A 23,019-nucleotide genomic window follows, 5' to 3' on the forward strand; every position below is an offset into this window, starting at 1 on the left:
AACACACTTAACATCCACTTGTTACAGCCAATATTTAAAAATCAGTTTTGGTAGGGCAGTTAGGCAAGCAGTTAAATAACAGTGAAAGCAGAGAAAGACATATTTTTCCTTATGGAGGCAGCAAAACATCAACAACCTGCCAAATCACACTGATTGATTAGTTGTGTATTGAGACAATTGAGGCAAAATGTAGTTGCTTGGCTACCACCAACAGAGGGACATTCACACAGAAAGTGTACTATGGCAGCTCCTCTCGGGCAGGATAGTTCTGCTACACTTTAAAGCAGGAGTTCCGAACATTCAGAGCCATTATCTTATCCCTGTAAGTGTAATGTTAAAAAAATGTCATTGATTCATTTCATTATTTTTCCATTCAGGGTGTTTGCTCTGATTTGAGGTAAATGAATAACAATTTGTAAATACAGTAATGCTTGACCAAGGAGTTCATGTCACCCTCTGTCAATATTTGTGTCTTGCGAGTTTGTTTACATAATATATCAATGCAAGACATACAGATCACCAGGTTTACCAATATCATCAATGATTTAACAAATACCTGCAATATAATTCATACTATTGTTATTATTCATATAGATATTGTCTTCTGAATATTTCCCTTGTCTGACATTACCTGGAACACTAACACGGACACTGATAGTAACTTTCTTAATCACAAATGACATCATGGGTGTAGTCGTGCAACACACTGGTTTTCAGCCCCGGTCCTCAAGTACCCCTGTCCAGCCTGTTTTCCATGTCTTCCCAGCCAACACAGCTGAGCATCGTTATAAGGCTTCATGGAGAGCTTGCTGATTAGCTGATTGTTTGAAACACCTGTGTTGCTTGTGGGAGACATGGAAAACAGGCTGGATAGGGGTACTCGAGGACTGCGGTTGAGAACCACTGGTCTTACAGATGCATGAAGCGTGAACATCTGCACACATATTGTGGCAGATTCCCAATACACACTTATTCTCACAGTGTTAATGCACCGAACAATCTAATTTTCAAAAAATTAGGCAAGGAGAGGGCTCATTTAGAGATAATACTGTTCTGATTTCTACGACCCCCTTACCACAATATCTCCCTAAAGTTCTTAATTTTCTGTTTCCTCATGTTCCATGGGCCCTTCTACAGCTAATTGGATGGATCTTATTGCTATACTGTGATACAGCCACCATACAGAAGGCTTTATACCCTTTTTTAGATTGCAGAATACTATGTACCATTTCAAACATCTTGATCCATTTGCTTCACTGCACCAGGCTGGTTTACACAACATTCCATGCAAAGTCACTTCATTTTTCTCTAGTGTGCACCGATGCGTTTTTGCAACCCGACTGAACTTTTGAGTGGAAACAAGCAGATGTCCTGAGTGATCTTTTGCCCCCTGTGCTGTAATTGCTGACAGAACTGATGTTTCAGTTTCATCCTATGCATATTTTCTTCATAGTTTCTCAAAAATGTGATTTTTAAAATATTGTCCTCATCCATTTCGAAGTGAACGGAGATTGAGTGCAAAATCGTTTCATTCTGGCGATTCAAAGTGATGTGGAACATTTGGAATATCTTGCTTCTCCCAATATATTGCTGCCGTCATGCGCAGATGTAAAAAAGAAAAAGAAAAGAGGACCCTATTTTAAGAAAGGAATGAGTAGAAAGTTTAGATATGTGCTTGTTTTTAAATGTGGGGAGCCAAAGTTGTCAGAGCAATACATATTGAAGTGTCTATAGAGCACCTGAAAATTCTACAAAAGTAGGGGCAGACCGGGGCTAGTTGTGTCACGGGTAGTTGTCACATTGCAATTTTCTTCTCCCACCAAAGGGCACAACTAAAAGGTGGAGGTTTTCTTCGTACTATAAATGGTCAGGGGTTGTGTCCTGTCTAAGAAAAGAGAAGAGGAGTGGCAATTATCTGTTTGGCACAACCCAATGCAAAATATTTCAACTTAATCCATCTCTCCATTTTCTGAACTGTTTAATCCTCATATTTGGAAACAGGCGTCGTACATAGACAAATTCTAGCAGCAAATCTTGTGGATGTGTTAGAGAGATTCGGGCATCTTGATATGCCTCAGTCACTGCTCTGTTTTAAATTAACTTTAAACTAGAGCAAGTATTAGCTAACATGGTAGTTTGGTGAACATGTCTCAGTTATTTTGGGGCTTGTTGTCACATATGCAAAGAATGGGCCAATGAAAAATGTACCTCTGGCAACTCTGTTAATGTATGCCATAATAGCCCTTGAGATGAGTCTGAAGAAAGGAAATTAGTTTGCCAGGTTTAGAATGGAGTTTCCAGTTGTTGGAACTACAGTATGTCCTCATTTCAAGACTGGTTTAAGTTTCATGATGAACCATCCAGCTAATACCGTAAATACTTTATTAATACATATTTTTTTTTAATTCAATTTAATCTCAAATTTCCAGTTTAAAGGAAACAAGACAGTTATTCGAGGCTGTTAACTATGACCTACAGTTGTGCTTAATAAACTTATGAGCACAACTAAATTGACACGAGACCGAGGACAAGACAAACTTCGGCTAGAGTTTTATTAAAATAAAATAAAAAAAAAATCGGAAAGGGCACTGGCAGAGATAAACAAAAGGCGCTCCAATTAGAGAGGTAAAAAGGGAAACCAAGGAAAAAAAACCACTCACGTGACAAGGCAAAACAAGAGAACAAGGCTGTGAAAACGCTTCAGTGGACACGAGGGTAACACATAAGCACAAGACAGGGGAGACAGACTATTTAACAGATGAGGATAACGAGGCACAGGTGGGAAGAATCAGGCAGGTTCCGACAACACAAGTAACCTAAAACGAGATGAGAGTCAGACTTTAAAATAAAACAGGAAATGACCACGCTAACGAAAACAAAGACAGACAAACCACACCATGGTGTAACATCACCTCCCCCCCAATGGCGACTCTGGACGACCCAGGCTGGTCCCTGTAAAAGTATTCGATGAGAGTCATCCATGATGAACTGGGAGGGGACCTACTGTCTGTCCTCAGGGCCATACCCCTCCCAGTCCACCATGAACTGCTGCCCCCAGCCCCGGTTTTGAACCGCCAGTAAACACCTGACCTCCATCCTCAATTTCCGGAGGGAGCGGCGCCTGGGGCACTGGAGTCAGTGGGCTGTCCTTCACTGGCTTGACATGGCTGACATGAAATGTGGGATGGACGCGGAGGGACCAGGGCAGGCAAAGATGAACCGCAGCAGGACCCACCACCTTGGAGACAGGAAACTGTCCCACAAACCTTGGGGCAAACTTTGAACAGGGTACCTCGAGGTAAAAGTCCTTTGCAGCAAGCCATACTCTTTGCCCAGGGCGGTACGCAGGGGCTGGTCTCCTCCGATCTGCTGTCTGCTTCATTCTGTCCCTTTGCCGTTCCAGGCCACCCTTATGCATTGTCCTTTCCGAACCAGGGGCATGGGCTGACGCGACAGTGGATTCGGATTCTACATTGGCGAAAAAGGGTGGGTCATAACCAAAAATGCATTTGAAGGGTGAGAAGTAGTGATGGGACAAACAACACTGGTGCGCCAGCACTGTGCCGAGTGCGCAAGTGTGAAACCCCGTATCGGCGCGTGTATCGCTTTAATAAAAAAATGACGTGACCGATACAGGAAGTGTGTCGTTTGGATGTGCCGCGCCAAACTGTATTTATAGGTAGACAAACTGTATCAACATGTTGCGTGTTTGTTGGATGGAGATTAAACTGTTTGCTGTAAATTTACCTGTACCTGTTGGATTTGTGTTTGCTTCCACTTATGGATCGTTCTAGAAAATTTTCACAAGTCTGGAATCATTTTGATCTTTTGACGCCACATAAGGTAAAGCTTTCCCTACTTTGGGCATTGTTTACTGTTATTTGGACTTCAAATGCAACAGCAGATTCCATTGTTGAAGTCCAAAGCTACCTGGCTGAAAGCAACATACCCAGATCACAAGACCCATTAGAATATTGGAAAAATAAACAGAGAAAGTATCCACACCTTTATCAACTGGCACTTAAATATTTATGCACACCAGCTTCCTCTGTTCCCTGTGAACGAGTGTTCTCTAAGGCAGGGGAACTGGTGTCCAAGAGGAGAAATCGCCTTGGAGCAATCACACTTCAAAAACTTTTGTTTCTCAATAAAAATGTAGGACAGAATCTGTTTTTAGTGTGTTATTACAGATGGTTTAAAACTTTTAACAAAATCCCATACAGAAGTTGAACATTTTAACTTTTTACATACAAATTTGCTATATTTTACAAGCCAACTAATAAACAACTTAACTCAGCAAGCAAATGGACCAACTGAAATTATACAAAGATGAGATCATATTTTAAGTAAGAGACTAGCAAGTGAATAAAAATGTATTTTATAAATATAAATTCATAAGCTAATATTAAGGTTTACAGCATGCACGTTTTACCATCTTATTTTCATTTTGTTTATCCGCTGGGAAAGGACCGCCCTGACTCCAGTATTTGAGGGATCCACTTCCACAATGAACTGCCGGTGCGGATCCGGCATGGTGAGGATGGGGGCAGTGACAAAAAGTGTCTGAAAAGCTTTCTCTGCCTCAGGGGTCCAGCAGAACCGCACCTGGGAAAAGGTAAGGCATGCAGTGGAGCAGCAATTGAACTGGTCCACTCCATGGTAAGTCGGGCGTTACAGAGTTGCATGGGTTCCTCTTCACGTGACGCCGAGGGCTGCTGAAGCGGGCCCCACTGTGGAGAAGGAGAGACAACCACACTAGGTGCTTGATTTCGGGGATATCCCTCGATCCTCTTGGGCTCACGCTCGCCGGCCAGGGAAAGCTTCCGCTCCCGGTGGTCAGTCCGAATGGCGAGAACAATGAGGGAGTCCAGATCGGTGGGCAGGTCCACTGGAACCAGCCGCTCATGAATGGGAGGAGCTAGGCCCTTGAAGGTGTCGTAAAGGGCAGTAGTGGTCCATCCGCTCTCTGCTGCGGAACCGAATGACGTAAGCACTCAGTCTTTGCCTTGTTGTTGGCTCTGCTCACGTGACTTCTCTTGGTCTGAGGTCAAAAACTCTGTCAAGCGCTGCTCGAAAATTCAGGTAAGGAGTTACAGAATGGAGAGTTGCGCGCCCACTCAGCTGTGGCCCAGGCTTTGGCTCTTCTGGTGAGGTGGGAGATTATGAAGGAGACACGTGAACGGTCTGTGGGAAAGGCCTGTGGTGAGTGTTCAAAGTGCATGTCGCAATCTACAGTATGAGAAAAGCTTTATATAGTCCTGGTTCTCCTGAGAACGGCTCTGAGGGTGCCAGTCTCAATCCCGGTCCTACGGTCGGAGGTGAGGCATGGGTAGAAGGCTCTGACCCAGTAGGGGTTCCAGTGGTGTGACGCAGGTGTGTGTCCTTTACTTTTCCCGTGATCTGGGTCAGCTGGGAAGCCATGGCGGCTTGGAACTCCTCTTGATGGTCGAGGCGGGCTTGCTGGTCCTGGAGCTTCTTGGTCAACTGATCCTTCTCTGCTGGGTCCATACTGGCCAATGTGTTCTGACACGAGGCCGAAAAAGCAGATGCAGAGTAGGATTATTTAAAAAAAAAAAAAATCACCACTAAAAAAACGAGGGAAAGAGGTGCTGGCAAAGATAAACAACAAAAAGCGCTCCAATAAGGGAGGTGAAAAGTGGAACCAAAAACCACTCAAGAGACCAAGGCTGTGAAAACACTTCAGTGGACACGAGGCTAACACATCAGCACAAGACAGGGGAGACACAGACTATTTAACAGATGAGGATAATGAGGCACAGGTGGGAACAATCAGGGATCGGGGCGGTTCCGACAACACACAAGGAAAGGCAAGTAACTTAAAACGAGATGAAAGTCAGACTTCAAAATAAAACAGGAAATGACCACACTAACGAAAACAAAGACAGACAAACCGCACCATAGTGTATCATAAATGTACAAAAGCTAAATGTCACTTAATGCCACCAAAATACTATGAATCGTCACCAAATTTGAAAAGCAAATCTCTCCGCATGGCAACTTAAAAATATCCAAACAATTGCCACAGTATTTAGGATTGTATGGGCATTAAGCCTTTGTCTCACCATACAGTGCGCTCATAAGTTGACAGACCCCTAGCTATGTAAACTTTCAAGCACAACTGTACATGCCAGCAGTTCCTTTCAAGATCAATAAAAAATAATAAACCATTTCTCTGGTGGTAAAAAATAAAATAAAATAAAAAACAACAGGAGTACAATTAAGGATAATTGTATTATGTAATTGTTTCATTAGTTGCAAAATCCAGTGTGACATCTTACCCCATATAGTGTGACTACTTACCTGTTGGTGGGGGAACATGTCACATATTCATTCCCTCTATTTGATGGCTTATAACTCTGCACTGAGACAAAATATGAAAATGACATGAATACAAAAAATATACCTATGACTTTGAGCTTTCATCTGGCACACATTTTGTTTATAGGCTGTATTGATTCCAAGAACTATACAACTGTCTCCGTACAATAACAAGACTTTCAACACTTCACTGCTCAATAGGGTAACTAAATTGAAATGCAGAACAGTTATACTTCACTACCACAATGACAAATACAGCATTGTTAAATTAGCAAGAATATAACAAGATATCACTTTCTTCACTCAAATTGCCATTACAGTAGATGTTCACGTGTAATATTGTGCCACGTGTTTATTTCATCTGATAGCTTCTAGTGAGTTTTTCCTTCATTTGTATTCACTGCATATGCTATTGTTGCATCTTTTACGCCCTTTAGCTGCCCACTCCAGTCAGACTGACACAAGTCATGTGCATAGGATGCTGACGCTTTGAATGCAGCAGCAACATCATCGTGCAGCTGTGTGAGTGAGGCGGCTCCACGCCAGCAAAGCGGGAGGGGCCGAAGCCCCCGCTCGCATATATTAACCGACAACCGGGTAGCATCGCAGGCTCCACCGAGCATCACGGCGGAAGGAAGGAGAAAGATGGTCGCGGTGCAAGCCTCCCCCAATCTGTCTCCGTCGCCCGAGTGGATCTGCTGTCTGGACAAGAGGTTGGTGCACCTTCCTACACCTCGCGTCAATCACCAAGGGGGGAACGATTACGTCTCGGTCTGCCCCGTTACCTCCACCACCCACCCCTGGGGCCTGATTCATTGAACCGAATCGGCGTGATTGATCAGAACACCCGATTAGTGTATATTTGTGCTATCAAATGCGACTTGCTTTGCGGCTTTAATTGCGATTCGAATCCATTTCAAACGCGTTGACAGTCAGTCATAGTAAAGCCGGATGCACACTCCACATGTTTTCTAGATATTCTGTTTTAGTAATGCGTCTACGGAGAGGCGGCGGTGGCTTGCACTGCACACGCTGCTGCACGATGCACATGGTTTGATGTGAGACAAAAATCTAACCGGGATGCACGTTTAGGAGCATTTTAGCACGTAGGCATGCAGGGTTTCCTAAAAAAAATACGGATTCCTGTTTTTCTATTGTCAACAATCTATTCTTTGTCTAATTTGAGATGATCGAGCCTTTGCTGACACCCTTAAAACCATGACCAGACGCCGGTTATAGTTTCCAATTGAGGATGCTTAATTGGCATAAAAAACACAAGTGGAAAGGACTGCTGAGCACTAATCACTGGAGGATGTCCATACCTGAAACAATAATGAAAAAGAAAGGCATGCACCCCACAGCTCTCCCACACATACACGACACACCTCATGATGACACATCCCCACGTTACCGTTAGCAACGTGAGCCAACCATTTTTTTTAATCATCACTTGTGTAGAAGATGCGATCCAGCTATGATGAGGGGTGTGTGTGGGGGTGGGGGTCATTAATTTGTGCATTATCTATAGCACTTATCCTTTGTAGGGTCACAGTTGAGCTGGATTCTATCCCAGCTGACTGTGGGGACTGCTTATCCGCCACAGACCTGCACTGGTCATCAGCCAATGACAGGGCACATGTAGACATATAATCAGTCCCACTGACATTCTTATGGACAACTTAGAATAACATGTATGTTTTATGAATGTGCGAGGCGGAAGCTGGAATACAGTACTTGGAAGGCTAAGAAAAGGCTAACGGGCTCAACTGTCATGCCCATGCGCTCGGCGTAAAAATGAGCACAATGTTGTTTTTGTACCAGGGCAAGTCTAGTTTAGGAGTTTGTGAATTTGGTAGAGGCACTACGCCTCGCTGAACGTGCAGGCGGACGCAGCTGTCGCCCCCCCCCCCCCCCCCGGCACATCTGGGAATTTGGTGACAAAAAATAGACTAGATTTTAGACTCGCAAGAACCAGGTCAAACTTGTGGCACAGGCGGTAATACGATTTTGGTCCGTGGACATGTGCGGTGTTGTTTGGGTACAAAAACTATGAGGTGGTCAACAAAAAAATGAATTGCAGTGTGTCCAAGATTAGATCTTTGTTCAACATCTGAAGTTGCACAAAGAACGGTAAGTAAGATAAAGTCAGTTGTTTATCGGCTAATTATCGTTGCTAGCTGCGTACTTAATGAGACTGTAAACTTACTGGTAACACATTGCAAACGCGGTAATCTGTTGCACCACTCTGGGTTCACTCCCTGACTCCTACTTTGATGGTCACCAGAAATAATATAATCTACCATGTTGTTAAAATGACTCAAAAGGACTTTAAACTCAAAGTGTAGGACTTGTGAACCGCTTGAGACTTGTCAGTCATGACTTGGGACTTGACTCGGGACTTGAGGGCAGAGACTCGAGACTTGTGACTTGCAAAACAATGACTTACTCCCACCTCTGGAATCTTGTGTCCAGCAGCAGAAGCAGTCTTCCTGACACTAACCGATAGACAGCCATGAGATTAGTTTGGACAGGATCTCATTGCACTCATTCACCTCTTATTCAATCACAATCCAGCAGCGTGCATTTGAAAGCATTTCATCTACGCTAACTGTTGAAGTGCTCCTGTGAACAGTAATGATGGAGGAAGACAGTGACAAGATTCTAGAGTTTAAAACGTGACCTTCTCCCGTATATCTGTCCACAGACATTTATTGCAGCTGAGTGTGAAATACAAGATGAGATCTGATTAGTTTTGTGGCGTCAAGCTTCAGGGAGGCTTGTAGTTGGTCTTGTCAACACCACACATGACTCTGCCCAAATGCTAATTGGGGTTCTCCTTTCTGTGGCAGGGTTGCATTAAGTTCAGCGCAACAACACTGCCTAATATCGCTTTGTGGAATTCACTTGTCACGTGACCAAATAGTGTATGTGTATCTTTTTTTTTTTTACAACTGTATTTATCCTAATTAGTATTCAGTGTCGTTTGCTGTTTCTCAGGTTTGTGGTGGCGCAGATGGTTGTTGGGAAAAGTGAGTGAATGAGTGAGTGAGTCCCTACTACTGTCGCATATCAGTCTGTGTTTGTGTTTCAAGTGTTTGCCATTCTGCCTGGCAATGTTTTACAGCAAAGTTGTGGGGGGAAAAAAACATGCTGCGAAAGTTTGTTGTTGGATGAATGGTGTGGATTAACCAATCTGTTTAACTCTTTTTCACAGTAAATTGTATGTGTAATTTTTGAATAGTGGGCTTGACCGACATGAATGAGCCAATGTTGACAAATGAATGCGGATACGTGGGAGTTGCAACTTGAAAAACATCATGTTTATGTCATGCCATCCCTATTATTGGTCCAATTTCGATCTGGATACATTCCAATTCAGAGAAAATGTCTCTCTTTTGCAAAGCGTCTGCTCAAAAAATTACATTCATTATTCAAGGTTGTTGTCAATTTGTTGATTAGAGCGTATTGCATTATTAGCTAAGTTTTCCGTTTTCAAATATCAATGGGGGAAGTTTGGTCGGAAGCAGGGTTATTATAGTTTTGGAATTTTCATTTTAGTTTGTTTTATTTCATTTTGAGTTTTGTTTTTTTAATTTTATTTGTTTTGATTAGTTTTGAGGGAGGTTCTGATTTTTTTATTAGTGTTATTTTTAAAAACATGCTTGGTTTTTGTTTAGTTTTAGTTAGTTTCAGTATTAGTTTTTGTTTTTTAGTTTCAGTATTAGTTTTTGTTTTTAAAAAATGTGTGCAATATTTAATAAACACCATGGTAAAATGAAAAAAAGTGACACATTATTTACCAAGCGTTGCATTTTGGCTGAGTTAAATGAAAAATCAGGCGAGCCGAGACATTGTAGCTAAAAGTCAAGCATGCAAAATTGTTGCCCAGGAGCGACATCATCTGAAGGTGCTTTTCGATTGGCTGCTGCTAGATGACATCACTTCTGCGGGATTCAAACGTCCTTATTCCGGTTAATATCGGAAAAAACAACAACAACTTAAAATCACATTTAAAATCATCCCCAAAGGCTCATGTATTGAATTAATTACCAAAGACTAAAACGAAACACATTTTTGCTAAAATTATAGTTAGTTTTAGTAAGTTTTGTAAGTTTCAATTAGTTTTCGTTTTTTAAAAGCATTTTCATTTTTATTTTATTTTGTTAACAAAAACGTGTGTTTTTTTAAATTTTGTTTTTAATTATTTTGTTAGTTTTCGTTAACTAAAATAACCTTGGTCTTAAGTAAAATATTTCTTGTTTGAAGGACAGTTCTCACAGTGAACAGACAGATGTAGTCCTTCAAAATACATCATTATAAAACACATGCTATCTGTTTTATTAGTATATGGAGCAGGAGAGATGAAGAGTAATAAGTTTGTCATCAGAACAAAGTGAAAATTTGTTTCGGTGTCTGCATTGAATGAATCATTCAAGTTGATGTTTCCTTTGAGAGCAAAACAACTTCCCAAACCTTCTGATTTGTGCTAAAAAAAAAATGGAAATGACTGCTTTAGGAGAGATGTCCGGAGATGAATTGTCGAGTTCTCAGGTCACATCCATCTCACACTAAAGGGGGCGGCAGATTGCTTTGGACAGGTCACGGGAAGTGCAGAAGAACGGGACGTTGACCTCAAAAGGACAAGCGGTCAAACGACATGTACTGTTAACTAGACAATACTCACTGACGGATGATGACATTTGGACTCCTGATGGATAGGTGAAGGGGCGATGGTGGTACGAGCCCTCCGACCCTGAGAAGTCAAGCGACCCATCTCCTTACCGTCTCCACCTGTCCAAACCATTAACCCCAGTCCCAGCTGAGACGTGTTTCTCTGTCTCTGCACTGAGGACACAATCTGCAGGCATCAGGAGGGTGGTGCGAGGCTGAGTCACGGATAAAAAAAGACATGGCTGTAACGTCCCTGAGCTCATGGCAGATGTTGCAGGACCGGAGGGTCTGCTGTGCGCCTCGGCCCCTTTTGGCGAGATCTGATCTGCAAGTACCTCCCTTGAGGACAGAGGACAGACTACTGCTTGGGGACGTAAACGTGTTGTGTGCATGCATGTGTGAAATGGGAAAATTATCAGTGTGCCCGAGTGCTTGCATAGCAGACATTAATGGAGGGAAAGTGTGTGAGGTTGTGTTGGTGGTGGGTAGTAAAATGGATTTAGGCAAAATTGAATAAGGCACTAATGGAGAGGAGAAAAGGGAGAGATTGAGGGGTGGAAAAAAAAGTGCCTGTCGCTTTTTACATTGTGCTTGATTTGTGGTAAAAGAAGTGTGCAGATTAGCGGGGTATTTAGTGGAAGAAGAGGGAGTTTTTGGAGGCAAAGAAAGAAATCCCATCGTGCTACTTGTATGAGCGCAAACATTCACGGATGAGTCACTAGCAAGAAAAAAAAATGTGAATGGATGACGTCACTTGTGTATTACTCAGAGTGGCTTTGGCTCTGTGTTGTGTAGACGCCACATTGTTTTTGCAGAATGTTGATCAAACTTAAATGTGCTCTCCGGTCTTGACGACATGTCTTGTGCTCTGAATTAAGAGCATTAGAAATTGAAGCAGGACCAAATGAGATCTTACATCAGCACCCCGTGGGAGGTCTGAGATGAGAAGCAACGCCCGCAGCTCCCTACTGTTTCAGCTCAGACAATAAAGACAGAGTAAGACTAAAACATTAAAGCTACTCACAAAAAATGCTGGATTGTTTTCCTAACAGATTGGGTTACTTTTACCCAAGATTGGGTTAATTATTTGGACCCAAATTGGTTTAAAGATTAGATTTGAACAGGCGGACATTTGTGGTTTGTGTACTCAAGTTCAAGTAAATTGAACGCAACGTTCATAGACAATGTTTTTGGCTCACCGGGGAACACTGCTGACTTTAGACGCAAAGATTGGGGTTCAAATCTCCGTCAGGGTGGACACTTCACCCATGCAGTCTACACTCTAAAAACAGCTGGGTTAAAAATAACACAATAACAAAAATGGACTGAACCACTATTTGAGTCAATTTAACCAGTTTTTTGTGTTGTTATTTACAAACACAAAACAATAATGTGATCATTTTAGACAAATCAACCATCAAATTGACCAAGTTTTGTACAAAACAACCCCAAAAAATTGGGTCATATTGACCTATGTAGTGGATTTTGAAGGTTTATTCAAGAATCTTTTGTGGCTGCGTCGTCCTTGTGGATCTTCTAAATGATTGGTACTCGATCCTGTCTATCAATCTGACATAACAACGTTGTGCGTGCTCATTCCTAGCTGCGCATGCGCACATCGAGTTTGTAGCATGTAGCCGGTGAGCTTCAGACTCAGCCATTCATTGTTGTAACTCCACCGATCCCACCGCATACTTTGAAAATGGCTGAGAGCCGCAAGAGGACATCCGTCTATGAAGTTTTGACATGAATTGGGTTATTCGGTCTTTTGGGGCACTGTGAATATCCAAACGGCACATTTGAACATTCTGGATTGAAGTAGCGGGCTCAGAGCGTATTTCCAAACGCACCCATGAGGGAACGGGGATTTAGTGCTCTCGGTTTTTGTAAAACAAATTTTCTGAAAAAAGGAGAGCCTTTTTTCACTTGTCTCACTTAGAAGGAAGAAAAATAGCAAGAAAACTCACAGAATGTTAAAGTTATTCTTTTTACTTTAAAATAGCTTACCTTAACCAGAGTCCCCTTGTCGCATTGTAGCAAAGATGCGCTTCTTCTTCTTCGTCTCCTTCTTTGTCCCCTTTTCTTCATCTTGCTCAAACTTCCGGCAGAAGTACGATTTGTGGCATCGATATTTAGTCTTCATTTAAAAGGGTTTTAAAATTTAAATGTTAAGTGTGACAGTGTTTAGAAGGGTGGAAAGCTTCTTCGTCTTTGTCTAACATCGAAAGTACAAGGAATACCCCACCAATATGTATTCTTCATTTTTGAGTTTTAAAAGTCAAATTTATTTTTTAGATGGGTGGCAACCGTGCGGGTGGGGGTTCGTAATGGCTCACGTAAAAAAGTCTACCTCTATTTGTGGAAACACACCTATCACGGGAGTTCAAGGAACATATCACCCTTTAAAAGCGAGGGAGCAATGCAACCCATTTGTTGCTAGCTTTAACTCATCATCAGTATGAACAGTTGTTACCCATTGATGGATCAAAATCTTTACCCAACATGCTGAGTGAAATCCTCAACCCAGCATTGGCTCAGTCCCTATTTGACCTAACGCTGGGTTAGCTATTTCACCCATTTTGGGTTACTTTTGACCCAGCAGTTTTAAGAGTGTAGTGCAACACCAGTGTTTGCTTTGCTATTATTACTCAACTTACTGTTGTTCAACTCTTTGCACAGGAATGTGTACGTCTTGCACATTTAACAGGTTACGCCATGACATGCAGCTGAGCTCTCGTGCTACATGAAGATCGTCGTCTAATGTGGTTTTAACATTTAATCACTTGCCTTTCTCTGCCCAGGCCATCGGAGCGCTCAGGAGAGGATGTGGATATTATTCTGACCAGACTGAAAGAGGTTAAAGCCTTCACCAAGTTCCCGCCTCCTCTCTTGGTGCAGATCTGCACCTGTGCCTTCTATGAATGTCTGGAGAAAGGCATTACCTGTACGTAAACAGTCACACAGTCAAAAATCAATCATGATGCTGGCATAGATAGGTAAACACATATATTTGTAAACCACTCACCTACAGGTAAAGGTCAGACATTTCTTTTCACATAGATTCTGATTCGTTTAGACTGGCCATATTATTCAAACCTGATATTTCTGTTGATCAACTTTTATGTCACATATACACTACCTGTCAAAAGTACGTTTAACAACTTCTCATTCAATGAAATCAAAATGTACTCATACAGCATCACACATTGTGGTTGTTTACAGTGTTTCGACAGGGAGACATTGGCACCAGCTGGTATGCGGTTCTGTCTGGCTCTCTGGATGTCAAAGTGTCAGAAACCGCGAACCACCAGGTAAGATCTCACACATATTGAAACAACACAAACACATACAAAATAATTTTTTTAATTTTTCTTTTTACTTGTGATGTTCAATTTTGAATTTTCCAATGAATAATTATTGCTTACTGTTTTACAATGTAACCTCCTTTTATTATTTTTGTGGTTGCTGACACTGCTCTTCTATACTTGCTTGAACTCATGTTTTGTTTTTAAATGTGGAGAAGTAAAGCAGGGAAAAGTGTGCATATTAAATAACAGCAATGATATTGAATGTACATTATGTACATGTGATTGATTTTATTTTTTCAGTTTTATTAAATGTTTGGAGAATTTTTATTTCAATTTTATCATTATGACCGTGAGTGTGAAATTGGGAGGATTATTAAAAAAAAAATTTTTTTTGAAATAAGTCTGTCACAACAAAATATGTGAAAAAAAAGTAAAGCACTGAATATTTTCTGGATGCACTGTACGGGTATAGAGGACTGACACATGAGGGAAGAGTAAGAGGATTTGTTCCAGTAAAAGGCTAAGATAACAAAGCCATCCATTTTGAATGGCCGTTTTCATGAATGCAGCCCACTTGGTGGCCTAGATTCAGTGTCTATATTTGAAATGTCAGTTTGGACGCCTTTCTATAGCATTCAGGATAATTTCAGAATACAAAATGAGTACCTCTCGGCTTTTCAATTAAGTCCACCACCTAGAGATATTTACGGGAAAAATCATATTTTCTGTCCGTCATGTGTGAATGCATTTACATGAATTACCTCTTAATAATTTGTCTGATTGCACATGCAATTTTATGATAAAAACATCCTTTTACTGTGGTGTTGCATCCCAAAATTCACATAAAGTCTTTAATGGTCTACATGTCAAATAAATCAATGATATGTTTTCTTGTCTGTAGGATGCAGTCACCATCTGTACTCTGGGGATCGGGACAGCCTTTGGGGAGTCCATCCTGGACAACACGCCGCGTCACGCTACCATCATCAGCAGAGAGACCAGCGAGCTGCTCCGAATTGAACAGAGGGAGTTTAAGACCCTCTGGGAGGTGAGTTGGGGGGGGGGGGTGATGCATGACCGGACGTGGCCGAAATGCTTGCGGAAGCATTTCTTTAGACAGGAGATGTTCAGACAAGCTTATACTGCGGTTGTCTCTTTAACCACAAGAGGGCTGTCCATCAAAACCGTTTTGGTGCTTCCGGTGCTGATGGATGCACGCATTCAATGACATCTTACTTTTAGAATGGCATTCAGCAGATTCCAGAACTCTTCCAACAATCACAAATTCGGGTCTGCCTTACAGTACATTATAGACCTTTGCAAATACTCACCCCTTGCTATTAGATACACCTAATCACTAAAGACCACATAAAGAAAAAAGTCATTTTTTGAGAATGACTGTACCAATCAATTGTCTTAACATTGACATGTACACAATACAAGCCACACAAAAAATTACAATAAATTAGGGGTGTCAGGTGATTAAAATTTGTAATCGGAATTAATCACATGATTTCAATAGTTAACCCACAATTAATCACAGATTTTATATCTGTTCTAAATGTTCAATAAAATGTACAGTAAAATATTGTAATAATAAGCTTTCATACTCTTGTAAACATAAAAGTGAAAAAAAGTTAATAGAAATATGGCTGCATCTTTTAGTCATTGATACAGTCATATCATAATAATTCATAAAATTGAGTTCAAATCAATTTACTGTTCTGTAAAAAACAAACAAATGTGACATTGATTTGTGTTGAGGTCATTTTTCTGCCACTAGATTGCATTTGTAAGACGGTGACAGCTCAGTGCATTTTTCTTTTCCTATTAAGCGCTGTATAATATTTAACATGAAGTAACTTGTGAAATTCTGCACATTTGTAAAATTGTAAAATACAACTTGTCCCCAGTCTCCACAAATATATGCATTATTATTAAATTTATTCCTGCTAAATTTTGCCGTGAGAACATACTGTATAATATATATAAATATATATATATATATATATATATACAGTATATATATATATATATATATATATATATATATATATATATATATATATATATATATATATATATATATATATATATGTATATATATATATATATATATGTATATATATACACACATCCCTTGAGCCGCAAAAAAATAAAAAAATAAAAAAATAAATAAATAGATAAATAAATAATAATAAAAATAAAAATAAAAATATATATAGGCGGCACGGTGGCTGACTGGTTAGCACGTTCCCCTCTCAGTGCAGAGGACGTGAGATCGAGTCCGGGCTTCGGCCTTCCTGGGTGGAGTTTGCATGTTCTCCCCGTGCTTGCGTGGGCTTCCTCCGGGTGCTCCGGTTTCCTCCCACATTCCAAAGACATGCATGTCAGGTTGATTGGACATTCCAAATTGTCCATAGGTGTGAGTGTGGATGGTTGTTTGTCTCTGTGTGCCCTGTGATTGGCTGGCAACCAGTTCAGGGTGTACCCCGCCTACTGCCCGAAGCCAGCTGGGATAGGCTCCAGCACCCCCCACGACCCTTGTGAGGAAAAGCGGTTAAGAAAATGGATGGATATATATATTTTTGTTTTTGTTTTTTGCGGCTCAAGGGATGTTTAAGAAAGTTACTAGACGAAGTAGCATCCGTTTTTCAGCAGTTTCAGTCAAATGCTTGCTTTTTCATGCTTTTAAAGTTTTTTTTAATCCTTCAAATTTTGTGTGGTGTGCGAAATTTACAAAACATATTTATTTTCACGTTATTAGGACTTTAAGATTGACTGTTAAACAAAATGTGGACTAAAATACGACACTGCACATTTATGTGTTCTTTGCTACAGCCCCTCCACACGGTAGTAGCAGGGTCCCTGTGGGCCTCCCTAAGGCTTCTCCATTCACAAGGTTGCTTGTCCTTGGCAGAGCAGCTGCTCTCTCACTATAAATTCACTTTCACGATCCAAGAGGCCGCGAGTGGCCATCCTGCTGTTTTTGTTGTGATTTTGCACACTTTCATCTAAATCAGGTTTGTCAAACTCATTTTCACCCCAGGCCGCATTGTAGTTATGGTTTCCCACACAGGGCCTTTATGACTGGAACGGAAACACAATTCTCGTCATTTTTTTTTTACATACAAAGAAATGCTTGCAATATTTCAAATGATTAAAATTGAAGGCATGTAGTGGCTGCATCACCCACCAGGCCTCTTGTTTGACACCTGTATCATACTGTAAAGGATGCAATTTGCTAACATTTGTCCATATAATACTCTCTCATGTTGTAAATTGGTGTTTTTTTTTCTTCTTTGGTGTTATTATCACCACAGTGCAAGCTCTACTGCATGATGATGTTATCACTTTGTGATATGAGACCAAAGCTGGTCATGAGAACGCGTGTAGTTATTACTGAGCTTGTATCGCTAGTGTTTATCATCTAAGTGCACTTACTCAGTCCCCCCTCCTCTGCCGCCTATTTTAGGCCATGCAAGACTCGCAGCCCGAGGTTGTGTTTGTTTCAATCTTATTCACGTCGTTGCAAAAGGCTCTTTGTGTTCCCTGTGTGTGTTTCACAAACAGGGCGAAGGCAGTCATGTGTTTGTTTGAAGACGAAATAAAAGAAAGCAACACTGATGCACCATTGTCACAAAGCCAAAATGACAAGAACAAGCAAGATGTGTAAATGTAGAGCGCTTTGTTGTTTATATCAGACTTGACTCGAATGCATGTTTTTTATAAGAAGCCATTAAACCTTTCTTCATTTACGTCTATCTGCCTCACTTCCTTTCCCCTTGTGTTGGCCATGTTGTCTTTTCTCGTTGCCTCTGGCTCCATCCGCCTCACCCTCATTACCCCTTTTCTTTCCCCTTCAGCCTCTAGAGTAGCTCGGAAATAGAAGGACACGGATCACTGTGGTAACCTGGGAGAGATGAGTGGTCGGGTTCTTGGCTCGGTCGCAGCAGGAGAGTGGTAGAGAGTGGTAGAGAGAGAGAGAGAGAGAGAGAGAGAGAGAGAGAGAGAGAGAGAGGAGGAAAGCTGCTTGTGTAGTGTACGATGCAATCAATCGGGCGGCGTGTGTGATTCGTAAAAGAGCAAAGGGCAGCTCTCGGGGGTCTCTTTTTCGACTTTTAGATGAAATTAGGTTGATTACTCAGGTGAGTCTGAATTATCACTTGGAGCTGTTGTTTTTGTCATTTTGTTTATGCTTCTCAAAAAATTGTGTTTTGCACTTTTTATTGTTTCGCAGTTTTTTTTCTGCACGTGTGTGGCTCTGCCAGATGCTGCCACTATTTGTTTCCTAGTGTGAATCCGTGTGTGTTTTTCTGCTCACAATCCATGGGTTGCTTCCTAATGACCTTGTGAATGGAGCCATATTCAGGCTCACTTACCTGATGCTTTTGTTTCACAATTAGACGTGCAAACACAATTTGAGGACTTGAAAAAAAGAGCATCTAGCCATTCAACCGGAATTAAACTGTATGCTAGCAGTTGTGCATCGGAACGATCGCTGCTATACAAAGGGCTTTGTTTTGACATAGTGGTGTCTGTGTGTGTCTGTTTGACAAGTGTGTGAATGAGACAGATTGAATGGACGATGATGCATAGCAGAGGATACATTCCCAAACTTGTTAGTATACATAACATATTGCATTTCAGTTTCATTGGGTCTTCTGTTGCATTTATCATCACCATCGTCATTTATCTGCTTTATATGTCAATGTTGATGTTATGGAAATACATGTTTGCAAATATCGGTCCGGAGGAACCAAATTTCTTATTCGTTGGTAAACTAAATGTGTTGATGTGCACTTGTGGGGTGGCGTGGCTCAGTGTTTGAGTGGTCGTCTCCCATCTGTAAGGTTGTGGGTTCGATCAAGTTTGAGCAAGACACTGAACCCCGATTTGCTCCCAACAGACCTGGCAGTGCCTTGCATGGCAGCAGTCAACCACTGGTGTATGAATGGGTGAATGTGAGGCTTAATTGTAAAGCGCTTTGGGCACCATATGGTCCATTTACCATTTGTGTGTGTTTGAATGTGCAGAAGCATCGTCAGAGCCTGGCTGGACTGTTGGCCCCTCCTTATGGCGCAATGGAGAGCGGATCCAACAATGATAGTGAGTAAACTTGCAGATCTTTCGGGACACGATGTTGTACTGGTTGTAATAGAGGAGTGCCTTGAGATACAAGTTTGATTTGTTTACGGACGATACTCGTAATCTAAAACTCTTGCATCTCAAATCATCTTTCCCTACTAAGATGAATGTAAATGCCGTTAATATGTTCCATGTCACCTTTCCTACAAAAAAAGAAAAGAAGTTTGGAATGTGTTTTTAAAAATCCCTTCATATTATATATATTTAAAAACAATTGATTAATGACATACTAGTTATTTAATAGAATGTAAAGAAACTGAACCAATTTTACTGCAAATGTTGCTTCAATTCAATGGACATTGTGCTATCTCTCAAGGTTATTATTTGACAAAAACTAAGGACATATCCATAACTAAATTTAAAATAACAAAATCTAAAGTTGAAAAAACATTATTTGTTCACAAAATAAAATAAAAATGACAATGGTGTCAAAAAATGAAAACTGAAACTACATCTTACATTTATAAAATGAACTAAAACTAATTATAACTATAGCGAAAATGTCCTTTGTTTTCATTTTTGTCAATTAATATCAAACGTGAGCTTTCAGGCTTAATTTTAAATGTATTTATTTTTTAGCATTGCTGTACATCCGTATCTACAGCAGAACAAAGGTCACTTGTTTGAGAATTGTAGTTTATCACAAAATACTTAGTGTGACTTTTTAAAATCTTTGCACACAACAAATACTGTATATATTTACGAAACTAAAACTGCTGCAACAAACATGTTTTAAAAATTAAATAAAATTAACTATCTTAAAAAAAAGTTAAAACGAAATAAAATTTAACTAACATGTAAAATCTACCCATACTATTATCCCACTGCTAGAAAAAACATTCATTTATGCATATACACGAGGAGACAGTCACAAATCATTCCTTTGTAAACGGCAGTAATATTAGTGGTTCTTCGCAGAGGATGAGTAATATAGACCTCTAAGTATTGTTATTATGCATCTACCTGTATTGGCCCAATGTTTGTGTTCAAATATCCGTTGCTGAATATGTTTATAAATGTCTGACACCAATGCTATCCCTTCTATGTGTGCACAAAGTTATGTGCTTGTTTTAAATACACGCGTAATTATCTTCGTTTAGTGTTTAGTTTGACAATAAACTTAAACTGGAAGTGGCAATAAACAGCTTGCAGCCTCTTTTTGTTTACTAGCTTTCTAACTGCTACTTGTTGTGAAGTGAGTGACTTGAATTCAATGCCAGTCAGTCGGCGCAAAAAATTGTCAATGTGATGGTTTGTAACGGGCACCACTTGCACTGCAGCTTTAATGCACCCAATTTGCAACAAATATTTGCATATGAGAATGTCTTCTTCCCGTAAAATCATCTAACTCACACAGCTTAAATATGGTTTTCTCTTTAGGACTTGCAGACAGAGACAACATGAACTCAGACTCTGCAAACAAAACTCACAATAAGGTAACTTTGTTTCAAGCTTAAAGGCTGTGAGGACCACCTGATCTATAAATAAACGGATTCAGAGAAATGCTGACTTCCCCAAGGGCAAATATGCCATTTATCTTGCATCATTGCTTGTGTCAAAAGGACTATAGATGGACGTTTTACTGGGTCGAATAGGAAAACAGAAATCTTGTGTTTGTCTGTGAATAAACTCGAATGCCCGAATAGACGTGTGTGTGTTGTGATGACTCACCACTGTGATCCTCTCTAGTTACCATATGCTAACACTAGTTAATGCATGCAGATGGAAGAAAGATCCTATCGGGCCAATTAGTGCGCCTTCCTTTGTTGCTTTGAAGCGTGGCGGTGTGAGCGTACGCACATCTGCCTCTTTAGATGCAGGTGTGAACTATGCACCTTTTTTTGCATGTACCATGCATGCATAGCACAGACCTCCACAAAGGCTTAAACATTCAACACCTGTGATATTAATGAATGAACAGCTACTATCGCTCAAGATTTTAATACACTTCAAAGCAGGCAAATCTTCATCCATAATAGAAGGAAAATGATAGTTGTGATGTGATTTTCCATATTACATTGAAATTGCTCCATTCAATTCCTGGTGTTGTGTAGATTCCCACAGAGAAGCTCCAGCGAGCGGGTAAGGTTCTCCGCAACGCCATCCTGTCCAGAGCCCCTCACATGATCCGAGACAGGAAATACCACCTCAAGACATACAGGTGATTATGAGCAAAATTTGTCATCTCTCCTTGCTGGATGATATTCACACTGTGTTAACTTTTGTTGCAGACAATGCTGTGTCGGCACAGAACTGGTTGACTGGCTTGTGTTGCAGAGTGCATGTGTTCTTACTCGTTCTCATGCTGTTGGCATGTGGCAGGCGCTGCTAGAAGATCAGGTGCTGAATCACGGTAGACAACATTTATTTTCTCATTCTCTGTTACTTACTTATGTGTTTGGTTTTCAACTAACAAAGCACTTTGTATTTGCTCACTGATCTCTATATGTTACTGGATAGCCGATAGCCCATACACGCCCGTGCAAGCTGTTGAAGCCACAGGGCGGCCATCTTACCCCTCCCATCTCACGAGCAGACTACTGTATGAACTATACGTATATGTACAGATTAGACATATACAGCTTGTAGGCTCTTAGTATGGGCTGGGAAACAGGGGTGGGGGGTGCTGATTTGAACATTCCCCTTTTTCTTTTACCACTCAGTTCCTTAGACCCCAATATTAGATTTGGCTTCTGTTTGAATTACAGGTATGATTCTTTAATAAAAAATAAATAAATTCACATTTCCTCCTGTAAACTTCATTAAGCATATAACTTGTACATGTATTTAAGGCAAGTTTTTTTCCCATACTGTTAAATGTATACGATCGCATACCAAGAAACGTTTCGTGAGAGTGGTAATATGGCGGCCTTGCGGCTTCAAAAGTATTGGCCTATTGGCTATCCAGTCATATATACAGATCAGTGGTATTTGTTTCACATAAGTCAGTGGTGTCCAAACAATGGCTCCGGGGCCATTTTCGGCTCGTTGTCCATTTTCTAGTGGCCATAGAAAAAATAAAAATAAACTTCTGTCATGTCTTTTCAAGATATGCAAAAAATATATTTTCAACTAAGACAGTGACAACATTTCTTTTTATAATTCATCAAGAATGAAGATATTTCAGCTTCAGAAGTAAAAAAAAAAAAAATCCTTCACTTTCTACTGTCAGTGTCAAGTTAATACTGTTTTTAAAATTGTCATCTTATTACCAATTACTCTTGCTTTGGTTTTGAATGTGGACCATTGCTCAGGGCAATGTGGGACACAGAGCTGTGGTATGAAATAATGAAAAATTCCAAACTGTTTGCCTTATCACCTTAAAATGTAAAAAAAAAATAGGGATGAGCCAGTACTGAAACCAGGTATCGTATTGGATCAGCTGTGACTGTGTTATGGTCAGGAACTTGAAATTAGAAATTAAAAGAATAGAAAATTGTTGTTAATTTCATGCAATTTAAAGGAAAAATGCTTTATTGGGGTAGTTCTTTCTTTAAAATTGGCTGTCATTGTTTTTGTTGAGAATTGTTATTTATCAAAAGTGGTATCGGTA

At 40.5% G+C, this 23,019-nt stretch overlaps 1 protein-coding gene across 2 annotated transcripts in view; it reads left to right on the top strand.

The window, feature by feature from the left end:
- Nucleotides 1-6,815: 6,815 nt before the first annotated feature.
- Nucleotides 6,816-23,019, top strand: part of LOC144044264 (rap guanine nucleotide exchange factor 4-like) — a 31,720-nt gene continuing 15,516 nt past the window's right edge. Inside the window, exons 1-8 of one of the 2 annotated variants that reach the window (XM_077558578.1) lie at nt 6,816-7,052; nt 13,812-13,954; nt 14,233-14,321; nt 15,220-15,366; nt 19,355-19,427; nt 20,847-20,902; nt 21,521-21,627; nt 21,698-21,819. In XM_077558578.1, coding sequence (XP_077414704.1) covers nt 6,985-7,052; nt 13,812-13,954; nt 14,233-14,321; nt 15,220-15,366; nt 19,355-19,427; nt 20,847-20,902; nt 21,521-21,627; nt 21,698-21,819 — 805 coding nt within the window. In that variant the 5' untranslated portion in view covers nt 6,816-6,984. Of the gene's footprint in view, nt 7,053-13,811; nt 13,955-14,232; nt 14,322-15,219; nt 15,367-17,987; nt 18,467-19,354; nt 19,428-20,846; nt 20,903-21,520; nt 21,628-21,697; nt 21,820-23,019 lie in introns of those variants that run through there. The other variant, XM_077558579.1, reaches the window with a different exon arrangement.

This window comes from Vanacampus margaritifer, chromosome 2 (genome assembly GCF_051991255.1).
Source record: "Vanacampus margaritifer isolate UIUO_Vmar chromosome 2, RoL_Vmar_1.0, whole genome shotgun sequence".
Lineage (NCBI taxonomy): Eukaryota > Metazoa > Chordata > Actinopteri > Syngnathiformes > Syngnathidae > Vanacampus > Vanacampus margaritifer.